General features: G+C 45.2%; 1 protein-coding gene across 1 annotated transcript in view; it reads left to right on the top strand.

Moving 5' to 3' along the window:
* tacc2 (transforming, acidic coiled-coil containing protein 2) overlaps nucleotides 1-18,552 on the top strand; it is a gene marked incomplete at its 5' end in the record, with an annotated part of 54,667 nt that overhangs the window by 4,647 nt on the left and 31,468 nt on the right. The window contains 3 exons of the mRNA XM_083694564.1: nucleotides 1-105; nucleotides 10,846-10,953; nucleotides 16,168-16,449. The exon at nucleotides 1-105 is cut by the window's left edge and continues 122 nt beyond it. Coding sequence (XP_083550690.1) covers nucleotides 1-105; nucleotides 10,846-10,953; nucleotides 16,168-16,449 — 495 coding nt within the window. The remainder of the gene's footprint in view (nucleotides 106-10,845; nucleotides 10,954-16,167; nucleotides 16,450-18,552) is intronic.

Raw genomic sequence — 18,552 nt, forward strand, 5'->3', positions numbered from 1 at the left:
CACCCAGGTGACGGAGGACGACGGGGACGAGCTTGAGTTTCCTCATGACCTGCTGCCCAGCACAGACCTCAGTCTTGAGTTCAACACCTGGGAGTCTTCATTTGGGTAGGCCTCATCTGCACACACACACACACACACACACACACACACACACACACACACACACACACACACACACACACACACACACACACACACACACACACACACACACACACACACACACACACACACACACACACTATGTAAGACCCATAATCCTGAGGAGAAGGAATCTGTCAATGAATGTGACTCATGACAGGGACGAGCTTGAGTTTCCTCATGACCTGCTGCCCAGCACAGACCTCAGTCTTGAGTTCAACACCTGGGCTGGGAGTCTTCACTTGGGTAGGCCTCATATGCACACACACATATATATAAAATAAAATATAAAACCTAGATTGATCTCAACATTGTCACTGATGATGTCAGGTAAAGAGAGTGGTTGACCTCAAATTGTAGACAGAACACAAGTTGTTCACACAGACTTGCTGTTTGGGTGTTTACAATTCCTGGGAATTGGACTCATGCAGATGACAACTGTTACAGTGTTTTTTTTTCTTGTACAGAAAACAAAGATTGCAGCTTCACTCTGGAGTAATTTGCATTCTAAAGCACTTCCACTGAAACTTGATCAAAGTAAAGTATCCTATATCATATGTGTCTTTAGACCTGACTTGACACGATCATCAGATTTATATTTATATTTATATTTGAAATGTGAGTATTTTCCATACCTTGATTGTAATCAAAATATTGCATTTTTTAAGAAGAGCTTGATTAAAAAAAAAAAAACTCTTTTTTGTTAATCAGTGTGTTAGCTCCATAGTACTTGAATTTACTTTCATTGCTCTTGCCATGGCAACTTCCTACTACTCTCTGATTTGTGAGCCATGCAATTCAAGTTGAAAATCACTGTTTAGGTTAACCATAAGGAGCTAGAGTAGAGATTGCTTGACTACAGATCTGTATGTCATAGGAGTTGACTAAAGCACACACATATCTGAAGCCAGACAAGAGGAGCATGGGTTGGACACTGCGAGATGTGGACATAGGGATAGGAGAGGATTTGTCACACATTTTTATTGAGTTATAACTGTTTATAATGAATTCAAAAATGCTATAGAAACTAACTAATCTATAAACCAATTATAAACACTTTACAAACTGTAACTTAAAATGGGAATTTAATGATTGTATTACTGATCAGAGAGGAATTATGGAAAATAGGGATTTGTTATTCATGAACAATCCATTCCATTAAAATATCATCTTGTCATATCTGACGTTATATCATCTCAGTCAATGAGTTATAGTAATATTTATAATCAGAATGAAACTTGTTTTGGGTTAGACTATGCATAATAGTCTCATTTGGGTGCTCTCTCTGTGTGTGTGTGTGTGTGTGTGTGTGTGTGTGTGTGTGTGTGTGTGTGTGTGTGTGTGTGTGTTAGCACGCAAGCTAGGTCAGGTGAGATGAAGAGTGAGCTGCTGACCCTGAGTCACTCAGTGAACCCTCTGCTGGCTGGAATGCAGCATCACATGGAAGTCAGCCCCCAAGTGGTGGCTGTAGAGAAGAGGTACCAGAGTGTCTCTAGCATGAGAGAGAGGGAATGTATTGCCGTTGCTATGTGTCCTCAGACTGAGGAAGGAGTTAGCTGCCAGTACCTGCTAAAGCTAAATTACAACATTGTGGTATGCAAGTAAAGCACGTTAAAACATTATAACACATTGTTTTAATCATGTTCTCAAGAATGATGAGTAAATCCTTAGTTTTCTCTCTCTCTCTGTTTGTTGTGTGCGATGCTGGATCTGCTGTTGACTTTCAAACACTGCCTGGGTTGTGCTGTGTTGCTTGAGTGAATTCTCTGCAGTGTTCAGCTCTGAAGTTCTGTCCTTGTACCTCACTAACTGAACATGAAAAGGAGCAGCAAGAAAATATGAGACTGTGTGTGCATTGTGCTCCAGAGGGGAAGGAAGGGTAGAACAAATGAAAGGGGGAGGACCTGCATGACATTACTGTATAAAAAAGTGTTGATGAGCTGTGGAGCCCTTGTCATGTTAACCTTCAGTAGCATTGGGGAGGGGCTGCACCACAGCGCCCGAGGCCTATATAACAGGCAGCAGCATGTAGCGGAGCATACTTCCTCCCCAGACACCTGCCTCTCTATCTTTTTCTCTTTTAAAAGGGAGTGCCGGACTAGTAAGCATGCAGAGATCGGCTAGAGTGTGTGTGTGTGTGGGGTGGGGGGGGAGTGGGAGGTGGGGGGGGGGGGAGAGTGGGAGGTTTGTTGTCAGGGCCGAGGTTACGTTTTCAGGGAAAAGAGAGAGCCTAGGGCTATCATGTGGCTGTGTCATTATTCAATCTTAAGGCAGCTTTGTAATCATTTGTTCATCTGTGTTTCCAAAATGGAAACTAATGGTCAAAATGCAAGCCAATAAGAAAGAAAATAAGTAATGATTTTGCAAAAAACCCCACGGTTCTCAAGTCTAGAGCCCCTTCAGTGACTCAGCAGTAGTGATTCAGCAGTGTAGACCTATAGTCTGTGTGACGTGCATCATGTCCGCCTCTTGAATTTAATAAGGGTAGATAATGGCAGGCTCGTCTCCCTGAATGCTAAGTGACCACTCTGTCCCCTAATTAATGAGAAGATTATTGTTGATATGATAACAATACTTTGCTTTGCTTGTGTGTGTGTGTGTGTGTGTGTGTGTGTGTGTGTGTGTGTGTGTGTGTGTGTGTGTGTGTGTGTGTGTGTGTGTGCGCGTGCATGCGTGTGTGCATGGTGTGTGGGTCTGGGTGTCTGGGATTGAGTGCAGGCTTTTATGGTCATGTATGTGGATGTGGATGCTATATTGCTAAGCATTCTCATATTAGGATAGGCTTTCTAAATGCATAAGTGTACTGTGTGCAGATTGCAGTGTGCAGATTGCAGTGTGCAGATTGCAGTGTGCAGATTGCAATGCATGGACTTCAGACTGCCCGATTGGTGGAGTTTTCTATTGCACCATGGAATGAACAGCTGTTTTCTGATCAGCCAGGCTCTAACCCTGTTTCCCTGCATCTTCCTGTTGGTGTCACCCCGCCCTGGATCTCAGGCTTCATGATGGCAACCCAGTTCTCACAGAGATGCCCCCTGTACCCCAGCCCACTGCCACACCCCCATACTTGTCCCCATCCATGCTCCTCGACCAGGAGCTCCAAGAGGCCTTCCAGGAATGTGAGGAGCAGATGGCCTCCCTGGGCATACCTCACCCAGTGGACCCCCCCATGGCCACACCGATCTGGGAGCCTGACCAGTGGCCCCTAGTGGCCTTGCCCAAGGACCCAGACCAGGATGAAGGGGAGAGAAAGGCTAGGGGGACAGTTAATAAGAACAGTGAGTCATCACTACCTCCTCCAGTGGTAATACAGCCAGGACACAGTGATGGTAGCCATGGAAACAAGGAAACACATGGAAACAGTGAGAAGCCAAACAGTCAGAAGGATACAGTTGTGTTTAGTTTTAGAGATTACATCCTAGGTAACAGACAGACTGGAGGGGAAGCAGAGAAAGAGGCAAAAGAAGACCAATGCATACCAACACTGATGGATGAGGAGGCAGAAACAGTTGTAAAGGAAGAAACACACACCCACACACAATCAGAGTTGCTAACAGATACAGATTCATTTAAAGTAACATTGATAGATGCAGTGTCCATTGAACAGCGACAGACTGAGAGAGAGGCTAATATAGTAGGTTCAGACATTGAACATAAGACACTGATACAGGAGACTGTGATGAAGATCACACACACTGCTAAAGAGATACAAAGTGATACACAATCAAAGGCAGAGATGGATTCTAGTACCATCACTCTATCAGAGGGCATCGGAAAACCTAAGTATACCCCGGAGGAAAGGACAGAGCCCAGCATTCATCAACCAATAAAGAAACAGGAGACAGTGCTTTCAAAGATGGATGTGAGGACACGGACAGACAAACAGAAAGACCAGGAAATTGATTTAATGTCAAAGACATACAATGAGACACAGTCACAGAGAGACACACAAACAGAACAGAATACAGAGGCAAAGGCACACAGCACACAGACAGATTCAAAGACACATACATATATTAATTCGGAAAATAGTACAGATTTAGGGAATAAGGTGTATATAGAGAACATGTTGGTTACACACACAGACGTACACATACCTCCCAACACAGATTCAGAGACAATCACAGAGTCAGAGACACAGCCAGACACTCAGACATGGATATGTAGAGAGCCGCATGGTGAGAGTTCAGATTTCCAGGAACAGCTGAGCCTCTGGGGAAAGCCCAACCCCAGCCCCCCACCTCTAGACCCAGAGAGTGGGCAGGATCATCTTACCAGCCTGGTGAGTTCACCTGACCCCAGCCTGGCCCTTCCCCAGGGGCCCCAGCAGTTAGATGACCACAGCGGGACAGATGGCCCCAGCATTCTGTATCAGGGGCCTGAAACTCCACACCGGAACTGCCACGGCAAAGGAGGGGTTAACAATACCAAAAATACATCTATGACATCTGTCCAGACAACAGTTATCGATCAATTTAATTTCAACACTGCCTATGCCGCTAGCTGTGATAAGAGATCAGATGTGGAAACACATGTCTTCCCTCTAATTGGTGGAGCAAAATCATACACACAGGACCCGGACAGCACCCTCTTTCTGAACCGATTCTGTGCAGGAGAGAAGGAGGAGGAGGAGGAGGGGAGTGCCCTTGAAGAGGCTTCAGCGTTAGCCACTGCTGCTGCGTTGCCACTGACAACACCCACGATGCCAGAAATGATAGAAGGCGAGGGAGAGAGAAAAAGCGAGAGGTGGGAATCTTTGGAGAGAGCAGTAACAGTAACGGCAGCAGAAACAGAGTCAGGAGGAGGAGACAGAGATTTGGGGAGAATAGAAAAGTGGCTGAGCTCTGCAGAAGAGGAGAGAGAGATCCTCCTGGCCAGACTCCCTGACCAGAACTCGTTAATCTGCACTGAGATAAAACGCTCAACTGCATTCTCAGCTGAGGAGACAGAGGCTGCAGCTGACCAGAGCTGCAGCAACAAAATACCACACAGCTCAGTGGGGAGTGAATGGAAGGGAGGGGGTGAGCCCTCCAACAGCACCCCAGGGACAGACACACTCTCTCCAGTCGGGGAGAGAGAGAAGAAGGAATCTCCCCAGACAGTTCACATCGATACATCTCCCATCGGGCTATTCAGTGGACGTGACTGCCAGGAAGACAGCACTGTCAGATTGGAGAGAGGGGGAGAGGGAGGAGGAGAAAGAGGAGGAGAGGAGGAGGGAGAGAAAGGAGGGGCAGCTGGAGAGCAGATTTCATTCAGCCAGCCGACAGCCTTTACTAGCGGGTTGTCATCAGCAGAGACTGAGACGTGTCCGCCCCCTGATGCTGCCGACTCACTACTAAAGTCGCAGTGCTGGAGTGAGCTCATCCCCTCTACCGCCAGCATCTCTACTGAGCAGGGCTGTGATTCAGCTCTCTCACCCCTCCCCACTCACTCTGAGCATGGCAACAAAGAGGGAGGCACAAAGGCTGAGCAGAGGGCTCATTTCAAACAGAGCCTGTGTTTAGAAGAGAAGGGACCTGAACCTGGACCTGTCCTAGGAGAAGCCTCCATAACAGCTACAAACACAGAGAGGGAACCCAGCCAAGTCTGTCTACGGCCCAACCCATCTCAACCTTTGCTGGCCTTATCGCAGAGCTTAGCTGCAGTGGTGATCCACAGTCAACAGGTCCAGGCTGATACCAGCACAGAGGCCGGGGCTGCTGAGAGTCAAGCCCAACTCCTCAGTTTAGCTCAGCCTCAGAGTAGCAGTGTGGAGCCCACTATGGCTGGCGTGGGTGTGTTTCGGCTGGCTATGAGGGACAACGGCGGGGGCCACAGACGAGTACACTGGACCGACACTGTGAAAGAGGAAGACAATTCCTCTGTGAGCATCAATATGTTACCACCAGCGATGGACTGTGCCTCCCTGCCTCCACTGACAGTGCACGAGAGCCTGCGCCACCCCGTGACAGAGGCTAGCTTCACTTTCCAGGAGTTTTTCAGCTTCAATAAGCTAGAAACCCTACCACAGAAAGCCCCCACTGGAGACACCCCTGCAACCATGGGCCAAGCTAAACTACAGGAGCCAAAGCAGGAAGCCCAGACGAACAGATCAGTTAAAGAGATAGAGGATAAGGAGCCTCAGAAGCTGGATGGAGGTCAGTTAATTATAAATACCGAAGCAGAGCCCTGTGTGCAGTCAGGTAGTGGGGTCTCTTTGGATGACAAGTATGATAAATCGCCACTGAGTGTTTCAGAGAAGGGAGAGAGAGAGGGAGCTGTCCTCTCTGTAACTGATAACCTAAACGCTGAAAATGTGTCAATCAAGGTCTCAGAGAGAGGAAGGGAATATGGAGACGAGGTAGAAGCAAAAGTGTGTGTGTTAGATAAGACTGAGCTAGCAGAAACACCACATGGAGATCCTGGTGTATTAGTAGATGCTGACAGACCTCAGGCCTCATCTCAACTGAGTGATGTTTTAGTTAAGGCCGTCCTTGACCCAGATTCAGAAAATGTGGATATCCAACCTCTCCCTTCTTCATCAACTACAACCTCTCCTGTTCATCACCTCACTAGCTCTAGTGAGTCCCACTGTGATTCCCACCATACAACCATGATGTCCAATGGGCCCCTCTCAACCCAGCTGGGCTACACAACAACCCCTGAAGACATGACCTTGACCACCACAACAGCCTCTCCGCAGACCAATCCTGATGAGCCTACAGATCAGCCCTCAAACCAATTAGATCAATCAAGTCTTGACCTGCCTATCACAGATCCCATGGAGCGTAGGGAAAGGCCACAGAGTTCTACAGACTCTCTACCTGTGGCTGAGGCTGACGCTGTTGTCTCAGATATGACAGTCCTAGACCAGTCCCCCTTAGTGAACGCTCAGTATGACAGTAAGCCCAGAGTGGTGCTGAAGCCTCCGGGGCCCATGTTGAGTCATAGGGAGTTCATTAATGACTGTGACATCTCCCTTCCTGGACCCATGGACAGTCACAGCCGTGGTCATGACAGCATCACATTCACTGATGAGGTGAGTGGTGAAAAGATTGAAGAAATGACACAGACACTGACACAAACAAAACAGGATTTGGAGCACAAAGATGTGAGAGACAGTGATGACATGCATACAACTGACTGTGACGAAGTTACTTTGGTAGAGGAGGTAAAGGAGATCAGTGAAAGGTCAGCACCGCCCATCTCCAAACCTGGTGTAGGATCTGTAACTGTATTCCTTGATATACCAGAGCTCACAACTCCACAGAGTGGGACAGACGACCAAGAACCGCCTTTCACATCCCAGCCCCATGGCACAGTGCTGTCAATGGCTGGATCTGATAGTATCATTCCCACATTTAACATTGGACCTGAGCCCGAGGTAGAGGCCATCGGTGTAAAACCTGTCAGTGGTGGGGTGTCTTTAATGAACGCCCCACCACAAGGAGACACTGGGGGGAAACAACCACAAGAGGAAAAACACCAAAGGGTAGATCAAAATGTCACACTCTGTGAAGAGGAAAAGAAGCATGAGGAAATACAAACACTGGATAAACAGGTGGAAAAAGAGAGTCAACAGAGTCAACAGAGTGAAAACCCAGATCAGATAAGTACACAACAAAAACCTAATGGGACAGATAAGAAAGCTGGCGAGGAAATTGGAGACATGCATTTAGAAAAGACACAGAGACAGAGACAGAGAAAGAGACAGAGACAGAGGCAGAGACGGAGGCAGGAGGAATCACAGGTAGTGGCTGTGCAGGAGGAGGGATATGATAAAAGAGACATTTCAGGTAAAGGGGAGGAGGCTGTGCTCTCATCTGTTCCCAGCCTCACTACCACAGAGTTATCTAAGGACATGGTGTGTAGTAAAGAGTCTAGTAGTGCACCTTATCCTTTGTTAGACCAGAGCCTCTACCCAATGCTGCCAGCAACACTGGAGCCTAGCTCTGACAGGCCTCTTAACCAATCAGATTCCATGCCTCTTACAAAATGTTTTGCTCAGCAACAAGAACAACAGCAGCAGCAGCCAGGATCCAGTGGCACCTCAGAGGAGGTGTCAGGTGGTAGTTTAGAGAGGAGTGACGGAGGAGATTCACATAACAAAAGCATTGAAACCCCAACCTCATTGTTGCCGGGGGTAACACAGGGAGCAGAGAGTTCTCTGGGGGGGTTGAATCAGTCAGAAAACATGGCTCAGTTTAGAAGTGATGACAACTGTGTCATGGATGGAGAGAACGTTCTAGGCAGAGGGGAGGAGGAGGGGGAGAATACTGCTATATCAAGGGGCCATGAAGTTGATATGCCTCCTAGTAGTCAACTTTCCATTGATTTACATGGAGATTGTGGGATCGTGGAAAGAGACTCTGGCAGCGTCACTGACGGCTCTCATGGTAGTGAAAAACAACATGACACAGATGAGGGTCAAAGTACTGGGCTTGGGCTGGTCATGTCTGATTCAAGCAGCTTAGATGCCATGTCAAAGGGCGTGTTGGTGGGAGATATGGGGGATAGGGGTCAGAGAACAGGAGTTATGGCACTAGCTTGTGAAGACCAACATGGAAAACCTGAGGCCACAGAGAACACTGCAGCTCCTGTTGTAACTGTGTCACACAGTTGTGAGGCTACCATGCTGGAATGTCCTGTCTCATCACAGGTCAGCAGAGATGGGCATGGGATTCATAAGGAGGCCATACTCAGTCCAGACCAGGCAGAAGACACCCCTGAAAATGTTAATGTCTCTCTGGTGGATACAGAATGTATGGCAGCAGAGCCATTGTCTGCCATGGTTGCGACTGGCAACACCAGTGGAATTCAGGAGTGTGTTGGTCAGCTTGCAGTGTCTGAACTTCATGTGTTGCAGACCACCAACAAAACCCCAGCCACACAAAGCCACACAGTAGCACAGACCCTCATACAAAGCCCTGACTCAGAAGAGATGGCCAGAAAGGAGGATATGGAGGCCAGGAACAAAGAGAAAGAGAGCAGGAAGGAAGAGAAGAGACAACATGAGACAAAAGAGGAGGACAATAAAACAGAGGAAGAACAGGGGCTCATAAAAGTTGTGTCACAGTGCCCTGGAGGTGGAGATACACACAGTGGCAGTGAACCCCCGACAAGTGACATTCTCTATGGGGCTGGGAGCCTGACACTCATCCCTACCGAATTTAAGGGATATGGGCCAGGCCAGAGTGATGGCAAAAAGACACAGGATGAGGGTGTGTGTGATACTGTTGCTGAGCGTCCCCTGGCTGCTGTAACGATGACCCCAGTGGATACCTCTGTGACCCCTCTCGCTGCTTCTCTACTGTCTGAGCTCACCGGGGCGATATCAGTGAATACAGGCCCAGCCACAGACTCACCGGCAGGGGAAATGTCTGTAGATACAGTTGCTGTCACAGAACCACAGACAGAGGTATCAGCTAACAATGGTGTTGCCCCAGTATCACAGACTGAGCCAAAGACAGACTGGCTGGTTAAAGCACTACGGGCGGCTGTCTCCCTCTCTCAGGCTGAACAAGACAACAGAATTGGGTCTTCTGACACTACTGCAGATATCAGGTACATAGTCTGCACTCTGCTCTATGTATGAGTGTGTCTTGGTGTAATTCTGCGTGTGATGATTTGAATGCAGGTGAGAGTGTGGTTTTTTGGAATTCATGATACCACTGTTCATTCTTAAATATGAGGGTCATCAAATCCAGTTATAGAATACATTGTTCATGTACAATACGATATGATCACTATATAACCAGTGAATATGAACAAGTCATTGAACGATACGTTACACATAAACACACACCCACTTGTATATGTTTACACCCATGGTGAGATTTAATGTTAATGGTCCATTAATGACATGTGGCACCTCTCGGTGTGGGAATGGTGAAAAGGTCAGAGCATCCCCCTCATGAACCATACAGAGCAGTGTTAACATGCTGTCAAGTATAATCTATAATATCACAAGATTATGCACAAACATGCCTGAACAATCAATTTACATGACATCAACTTCCAGTTGGGGACAGTTATAATACAGGAACGTATATAGGAATGTATACAAAATGCAATAACGAAACACATGGAATTGTTTATTTGCTTCTTCAGTAGTAGGTATGTTGAGCTGCTGCAACGAACAGAACCCGAAACGACAAATACTTTTTGACATAAATACAGTATATCCCTTTAAATCAATATCTATGATGTTTTCCAATGTTAACATTCATATGGGATATTAAGCCTTTGCCAGAGGTTTTTACTCTTAGCAAATAAGCCATGTTAGTTGTTATGGATGATATTGCAAAGAGCAGTGTGACAATGAATATGAATGAGGAAGTAAACACAGAGCATGACTTTGTAGTTAGTGGACCTTGGGGCCTATTATATCCAGGAGATGACATCAACTCTGACATCAACTCTGTCTTTTTGGGCAAGAATGAGCCTTTTCACACCCAGGCACACAGCTGCCTACAATTGAAACAACAAACACAGGCACGGGCACGGGCACGGGCACGTGCACGCCACACACACACACACACACACACACACACACACACACACACACACACACACACACACACACACACACACACACACACACACACACACACACACACACACACAAAGAAAGCATTTGTCATCTGCCATTCAGCCTGTACGCATATAACAATATTCCTCTCTCATTCTCAGCCCTTTCCTTATCAACTTATCTCTTTCCAGACCTATACTGTCTCTGGAGTCTCCTCAAGCTGAGTTTCGTACCCCTGAAGAGACAGCTGCCCCTCTAGGCCAGGAGGAGGATCCAGTGGAGGAACCCCCAGACTGTGGGTGAGTTCAGCAACCCTACGGCAGACAATTCCCACATCACATAACTCAAACACTATTGGTATAATTTATACTGTGAAGTTGAAAGTGTACTTTGTTACACTGACTAGAAGACTGCCAGACTAGTGCTACCCGATGAGACTGATGCTAAAATGGTTTAAGTTTAAAGTCAGAAACAGACTGGATTAAAAAAGAGCTTTGCTGTAATCCCTGATTAACAAAAAGCTACGGATTATACCAATACAACATGAATAAAAAAGGTTGCTGATGATTGCTAATTAACTTGTTCACTTGTTTTAAGTATTCTTTTATGGCATACGACAATGGAAAGAATCAATTCTCCAACTGAAATAAGTAAGGATGATATCAGGGTACTCTACTGTACACAGGAAGAAAATCTAATGGGGTGTTTTGGATTTTTGTAGTTAATGTATGTTTCCTTTGCATCAGGGAGCCTGAGGGAAATATAGCTTCATACAATAAAGCAAATTACCTCTCCCTTGTCCAATCAAAATGTACATCTTTGAGTGTCCCTGAAGTTGCTTTGTCGCCAATACAGACACCTTGAGGGTCTGGTGGGTTGCTTCTGTCTAGGGTGGTTTAAAGGCCTATGATAGGAGGAATATTTAAGCCTTGGCTTGAAATGTCTTCTCCAGATTTTTACTTGTTGATGTCATTGCACTGAACCCAGTGCTAAAAAACAGTAAATCGGTGTAGCGTTCACTATAACCTCTGTGTGTGTTTCCTCATGGGCATATGAATTTATAAGCACTGTTAACAGTTCTGAACTTTCCATGTAAATCATTGTTACTTTTTCTGTGCCATTTTACTTGTTTGTATCTTGCACACTTATTATGGAGTATCCGTAGCCTTTCCATCTCTACTTCTACCTGTCCTAGGTACTGTATCTCTATTATCTCTCTCTTCCCGCTCTTTCCTCTTGTCTGGTTTATACTCCTGGAGCCATCTCGCCTGCCAGTGCAGTGCACTTGCTGTCTGCCAATCACAACACTTGCCTTATCACTCCTGCAGTGTAGACAATAGGCCTACATGTAGATTCCTTTATAAATAGCTTGTTCAAGTTTGTGTGTGTGTGTATGTGTTTGCTTGTGTAGAGGACCTGGTGCATGAATGAGTGTGTGTGTGTGTGTGTGTGTGTGTGTGTGTGTGTGTGTGTGTGTGTGTGTGTGTGTGTGTGTGTGTGTGTGTGTGTTTCTCCCCGCCCCTGGAGGCTGTCATTGCTGTCAGTCCCTCTCTGGCTCTGGCGGGCCGTGAGTTGAAGCTGTGAACACTGGAGTGGGAGGAATTTGGGCTGGCGCTCAGCTCAGGCACTCTGAAGTCATTTGCACAGGCCAGACGGACTGGAACAAAAGCCAGAGTTCAGAGAAACACTTGAGCATGTGCCGCTGTGTGAGTGTGTATGAGAGAGAGGAGAGAAGGAGAGAAAGAGAGAGAGAGAGAGAGAGAGAGAGAGAGAGAGAGAGAGAGAGAGAGAGAGAGAACTGGAAAGAGAGAAGAACTGGGAAGCAAAGTATTTCTGGTATTTGGAGTGCAGCACCTAAAGAAAAGAGTTTTCCATCTCCAGCATTGTTTTTCCTTTAGTTTTGGGATGGACTCCTCCATGGAAGTATGTTGGGTAAGTTGAGTAGGTCTTGTAGCTGTAGTTGTTGTTCTCTCTACATGTCTGTGAGGGTCCTGCCGTACGGCTGTAGCAGATGGCCCCGTAGGTAACTATCGCTAATTACATTCTGCCGGCGCTGACCTCACCAGATGGGAGGAGGGAGGGACGAATGGAGAGAAGGAGGGAGGAAATGAGAGGGAGAGAAAGAGTCAAATGGAACGTGGTGTGGAGGAAAGGAATTGACAGAGGCTGTGTTTTTCTTTTGCTCTCTCTCTCCTCCCCCTACTTGTGTGTACTTTCTGATACCTGATAATCAAGAAACAGTTTCAGTGTTTGTTATAGAGAGACCTACTCAACTGTGATGTATAACCAAACCTAGAGTTGTTGGTGTTTGTATGATCCCAAGTTTCCTCACAGCTGACATCACTCCGTGACTAGACTATTCAGTTTATAATAAACATTTGTGGTAGCTTAGCTCTAGCTGGGGTGTCTAGTGTCCTCCCCCAGTGTCCAGTTGAAGTTGGGAGTCCTTATTCAAGTTTGGTATTTGCTTACATATTTTATACAAAGTAACATGTTCTTTGACAGTTATACAAGGAATTAATTACTGTAGATACTGTGTATCTGTATTAAACTACTTTCAGTCTACCTTCATCAGGTCAGGGGAGGTTGGTGGAGGCAGAAATCTGAGGATAGGCTCGTTAACACAATTTCTCATTCCTTTCCATGCATTATAGTAAGCCCGTCCCCCCGATTTCTACTTCCACTAGCCTCCCCTGACCTTCATGGCACGCTGAGTCATTCTGCCCGTATGCTTTGTAGTAAGTATCCAAGTATTTCTACACAGCAAGGTCAGTGTTCTATTTCAAAAGGATTTGTTTAGAGAGATATTGTAGGTGTCTCTTTGACAGGTGCACGAGTGTTGTCCACAATGCTGATGTACTAGCGAGTAGGAGGGCTGTGACTGACGTTTTACTGCTCAGAAACGTGTTGCTATGGCAATTGATGATGGTTGCATACTGTATGACTTTGCTTGAGTAGATGAGATGGATCTAAATTGCTGTCATTTGTTTTATTTAGGCTTACGATAACGTTTCAGTTTAGAGAATGGTGGAAATTGGTTTGTGGATGAATGAATAAAGCAAAGTGTATGTTTGTGTGTCTTTACGGTATGCTGTGCTGTATGTCCTTGCTATCCTTGCTAACTGAATTGCAACTCTTAAATTCATCCCACTGGCTTGTTTCTGCTGCTAGCACATAACCATGTTTTACATTAGCTAATGACCCCTCAGTCAATCAGTGTGATGGAGAATGTGAGCAGAGTGTGTGTGAACAGAAGTGTGACAGTGTGACTGCTGCTGTGAGTGACTGCCTGGACACAGGAGTGGTACTGTTGTTATTTTTATAGCTGTTAAAAAGCCACTTTCGCGTTCCCTCAGCTGGCTTTATTTATCTGTCTGGGCAGGCCTTCCTCATCGTTCCATCTGCTTCCAATAGATAAGAGTGTGTGTGTGTGTGTGTGTGTGTGTGTGTGTGTGTGTGTGTGTGTGTGTGTGTGTGTGTGTGTGTCTGTTTGTGTTCACAATATTTCTATTTTTGTTTGGATATGTGCATACTGTGATTTAGAGTAAGCATCTTGACACATCTTAACACAGAGAATGTTTGGTGTTTTGTTAGTGTATATCAAAGCCTCTACTGTTGCACATATACAGATGTCAGTGCTGGGCCAAGTTGGAGAGCTCCAGCTGTGAAACGCAGTGAGCTAGCTGACATCATCTTCACATAAAAACAGAACACAACAGTACTGCTAGCACCTAACCACCACATGCAAATCTACAATATATGCTTATGCTAGGCCATTTTGGGATCATATCCTCCCTCTCTTTCTATACAGTATCTCTCTCTGTCTTCCTCCCACTGTCTTCATCTTACAAGGCAGTTCTAAAAGTATTATCATTGTTTGCTCAGGCTGTGTTCTGAATGTGGCCTTTTTTCTCTCTCTAGTTGCATGTGCCAAGTTGGTCACATTCGCTGACATACTGTACAGTATGTGTGCCCAGTATGGACTCAAAAGCACAAGGGCTGGCTCAGCGAATATGAATCATTGGTATATATAGTGGAGCCTATTTTAATAGTGTTTATCAAGATACATTAAAGTTTTAACTGTGCTCTGTGTGCAGACATTCAGCAATGATTATAGAAAGATAGTTTTACAAATAATAATATTATTCATGCTGTATGAACTGTAGCAGTATTGCAGTATCCTATAAAAAGGAACACTGTTAGATGTATAGTATATTGTAGCTACGCCCTAAGAAAAGCTTACTATGGACTGCCTCATTAAATGTTATTAAGCCCTGCTCTGGGTGGGAGTAAGAAACAGGACTGAGGCTCCATTTTCAGTCTTAAATGAGCTGGACTGTTGGGGGTTGAGGGACTGTTGGACTAGAGAGTGCTGAGGCAGGCAGGCCAGTGCTACAGTATGTGCAGTTGCTGAGGGCATTGTGAGGCTCTGCGGTGGGGGGTGTATTTTTTGAGTATTTTTAGAGCTCTTAACAGGAGGCAGGCCCCCGGCGGGGAACAGCTGCATGGGCGGCCGGAGCTCTGCTTGTCAGATTAAGGTGTACTACTCTTGATAAGACTGTGTTGTTGTGTCTGTGCCAAACCTACTGTCCACCAGGTGCCCACTGATGACAGAGTCTGCCTACTGGCACCACAAATGGACTACACCACAGGGGGCAAGCTCATCATACCAGTAAAACATATTATCATGCAAGGGGCTTGAACAGTGGAAGGAGTCAGTGTGTACTGTATATGCTAACTGTGGGTCAATGTCTGTTAATGTGATTTGATTTGAGGAGGCACTGTAAGGTTGTTTGGAAAGAGCTTTAAAGAGATTCACTTAACCCATTTGTGCCGACTGCCGCGCGACATCTACCGCCGGTTGCTGCGTTGCGCACATTTGAATTTACCGCCATTTTTGATTTGTCGTAATTTTCATGAGTGCAGCATATAATGCACTGTCATTGGTTCAAATACACATGAGGCGGGTCTTGTTGATTTTTTAAAACCACCTGAGCACCCAAATGTCTTGTCGTGTCGCGGAAAATCAATCAGATATACAAGTGCGTTCGGCGAACCACAAGACATTTGGGTGCTCACGTGGTTTTAAAAAATCAACAAGACCCACCTCATGTGTATTTGAACCAATGACAGTGCATTATATGCTGCACTCATGAAAATTACGACAAATCAAAAATGCTGCGCTGCGCAGCAACTGGCGGCAAATTCAAATGTGCGTAACGCAGCAACCGGCGGTAGATGCAATGCTACGTAGCGCAGCATCCGGCACAAATGGGTTTTAAGCTAACTGAGGGTTCAATCGCTTCAGGAATAGAGAGATCTTGTTTTGTAGGTACGCTTTTTGATATTATCTTCCACTTGTAGAGAAGACATGGATTATTAGGTTTGTGGAAAGCTTTTACTTTTTTCCTGTAAGATATTAAAATGCAGTTACTTTAGGAGTGTTCTTGCCTGATAAAAGTTCTTAATGGCTTTGTATTTATGTTCCTTAACCCCGTCTCCATCCCACACAGGTCCTCTCTGACTGAGCAGGCTGAGAGGAGTGACCCTGCCCCTGCTGCCTCCCCATCTCTTCCCACTGGACACAACTTCCCTCCTGCCCTCCCGCCCCACCTCCTCCAGGACGCAGCTGAGTTCCCCACCCCTCCCCCTACCCCCCCAGAGAGGCCTTCTGAGCCCCAGACGCCCCCTCCTGCATCTACCCAGTCCCCACCTGACCCTGCATCCCCACCTCTACCTCCACCCCCTGAAAGTCAGGAGGGGTCCATCCCTGCACACTGTGATCCCCAAAACAGGTATGGTCAACTCTGTAGTATCTATACTGGACTCACCTCCTGAATTCTCTTGTTGGTTCCAGATAAACTGTTTACATTTACTCCAACTACTGTATGTGCTTAACAGCTGAATTCTAACAGCTCCACTTGAGGGATATAGAAAGTAGACATGTGGAACTGTTGGACATTTTGTGTTGTAGGCCTCAGAGGACAACTGGACCTCAGAGGTCTGGGCTGTAGTTTAATTTCCACATGATGATGTGTTCAAAACTTAACATATTTTATTCATTCATAACTAAGTCTACAGTATATCTATTATACATTTCCACATTGTTTTTTCTCTGCAGACCACTGATAAAGAGTTATGACTCATGGGTCAGGATAGACTTGAAAATGACACAACCCATCCCTCACAGGATTACTAAGACACATTGAACAAAACATTTTTTACAAACAAGATAACAGTAGTGAGTTGGATAAAACCTTCAAAACAAACATACAAACCAAGGCATACTATGACATGAAATAGCAATAACAGATAATTAGTGCAGTATATCATGAAATCATTCTTGTTTAGATGTATTTTTCTTCTACTCCATGCCTTGTGTTATGTATTCTGCTACTGCAAAAATGCTGTTATCAAAGAGCAATTTAATATCTTACTGTCACACAACCACACACTGTAATATTCAGTTGTTTTTTGTGTACTTTAAGTAACATTTGATGGAAGTCATGATAGAATGGGCAGTAGAGGACCAGATTCATTTAATTTCCTACCTCACCATGCTTAGGGGGTATATAACTCATTAGGGGATATATCATGTGGAATAAGACAAATATCATGTGGAATAAGACAAATATCATGTGGAATAAGATATTGAGGCCTACATTAGGTTTTTCCGTGTCACATTCTTACCCATTGCAACGAGTTTGGGTGTGGGTCTTAAAACGTTATCTGGGTGGGCCAAACAAGTGTCTGCTGGTCTTATCAGAAAGTGGTACCAGGTTTTATTTGTAAACAGGTTCCAAAACAACCTGTTATTTGAGGTATAATTGGAAACTGCCCAACTAGAGGTTTGATTGAACCTGCACTGCTGCAGTTTAAATATTTACCTGCCACTTGCAGGTGTGTGGGGGCTTGTATAAATGTTATATATGCAGGTATTTTTAAAGATAGAAGGCTGAATCCAGAGCATTTAGTTGGCAGTTCTATTTCAGCAACCTGCCTAGTGTCTCTGTTCTTTATTCTTTAACTGAGTCATAACAAGACTAAGTCAAGTTTAACTGAGTCATAACAATGCATTCAGCATTATGTATCTGCCACAGACAGGCCCTGCTTTAGTGTATCTGTATGGATTTGCACTGGATTTGTTCTGTAGTTTGGAAATAGAATTCTACACAAGTGCACAGTATGCAAAGTAAATTGAGACCATGGCTCTCTCCAACAGTAGAGGCTAGTGGAGGTAGAAATCGGAGGATGGGCTCATTCTAATGCATGGTACCATTCCTCATTGCACTATATTCCATGCATTAGAATGAGCCCATCCTCCGATTTCTACCTCCACCAGCCTCCACTGCTCTCCAATTATAGCAATTTGGTCCATCCGGGCTCTTACTCTCACTTAACAGTACTATACATAACATATACTGAGGCCTCTGACAAATATCTATCCTTTACATAAATACAATATGGCAGATTTAGTACCATACACATTACTGTACTTGTGTGGCACTCACAGCACAGTAACTCTTTTATGTTTCATTATTTCCAATAATGTTATTTCCAATATTCTGGTCCTGTCCTACTCTAACATGACATATTTGATAAGGGAGGATGACTCAGCCACTTTTACATTTCTTTCAGTGTGTAGTTTCATTTTCAAACAGCAGAGGGGGTGTGTTCCTACAGTATCTGTCAATAGGAGTATGCATAACCAGTCCCTGTCTGCACCCTGCTTTCTGATTACTGCAGTTAGGAGTTGCATACACAGAACAGCATGGCGACAGATGCCTGCTTTTTAACCATCAGCTCCACTATCATTCAATATCATATATCATGTAATTGTGTCTATGTACTGTATCACAAGTCTATACATAATTGACTTTCTATCCAGAGGGATGGCT

This window comes from Argentina silus, assembly GCF_951799395.1.
Source record: "Argentina silus genome assembly, chromosome: X".
In the NCBI taxonomy this organism is placed as follows: Eukaryota; Metazoa; Chordata; class Actinopteri; order Argentiniformes; family Argentinidae; genus Argentina; species Argentina silus.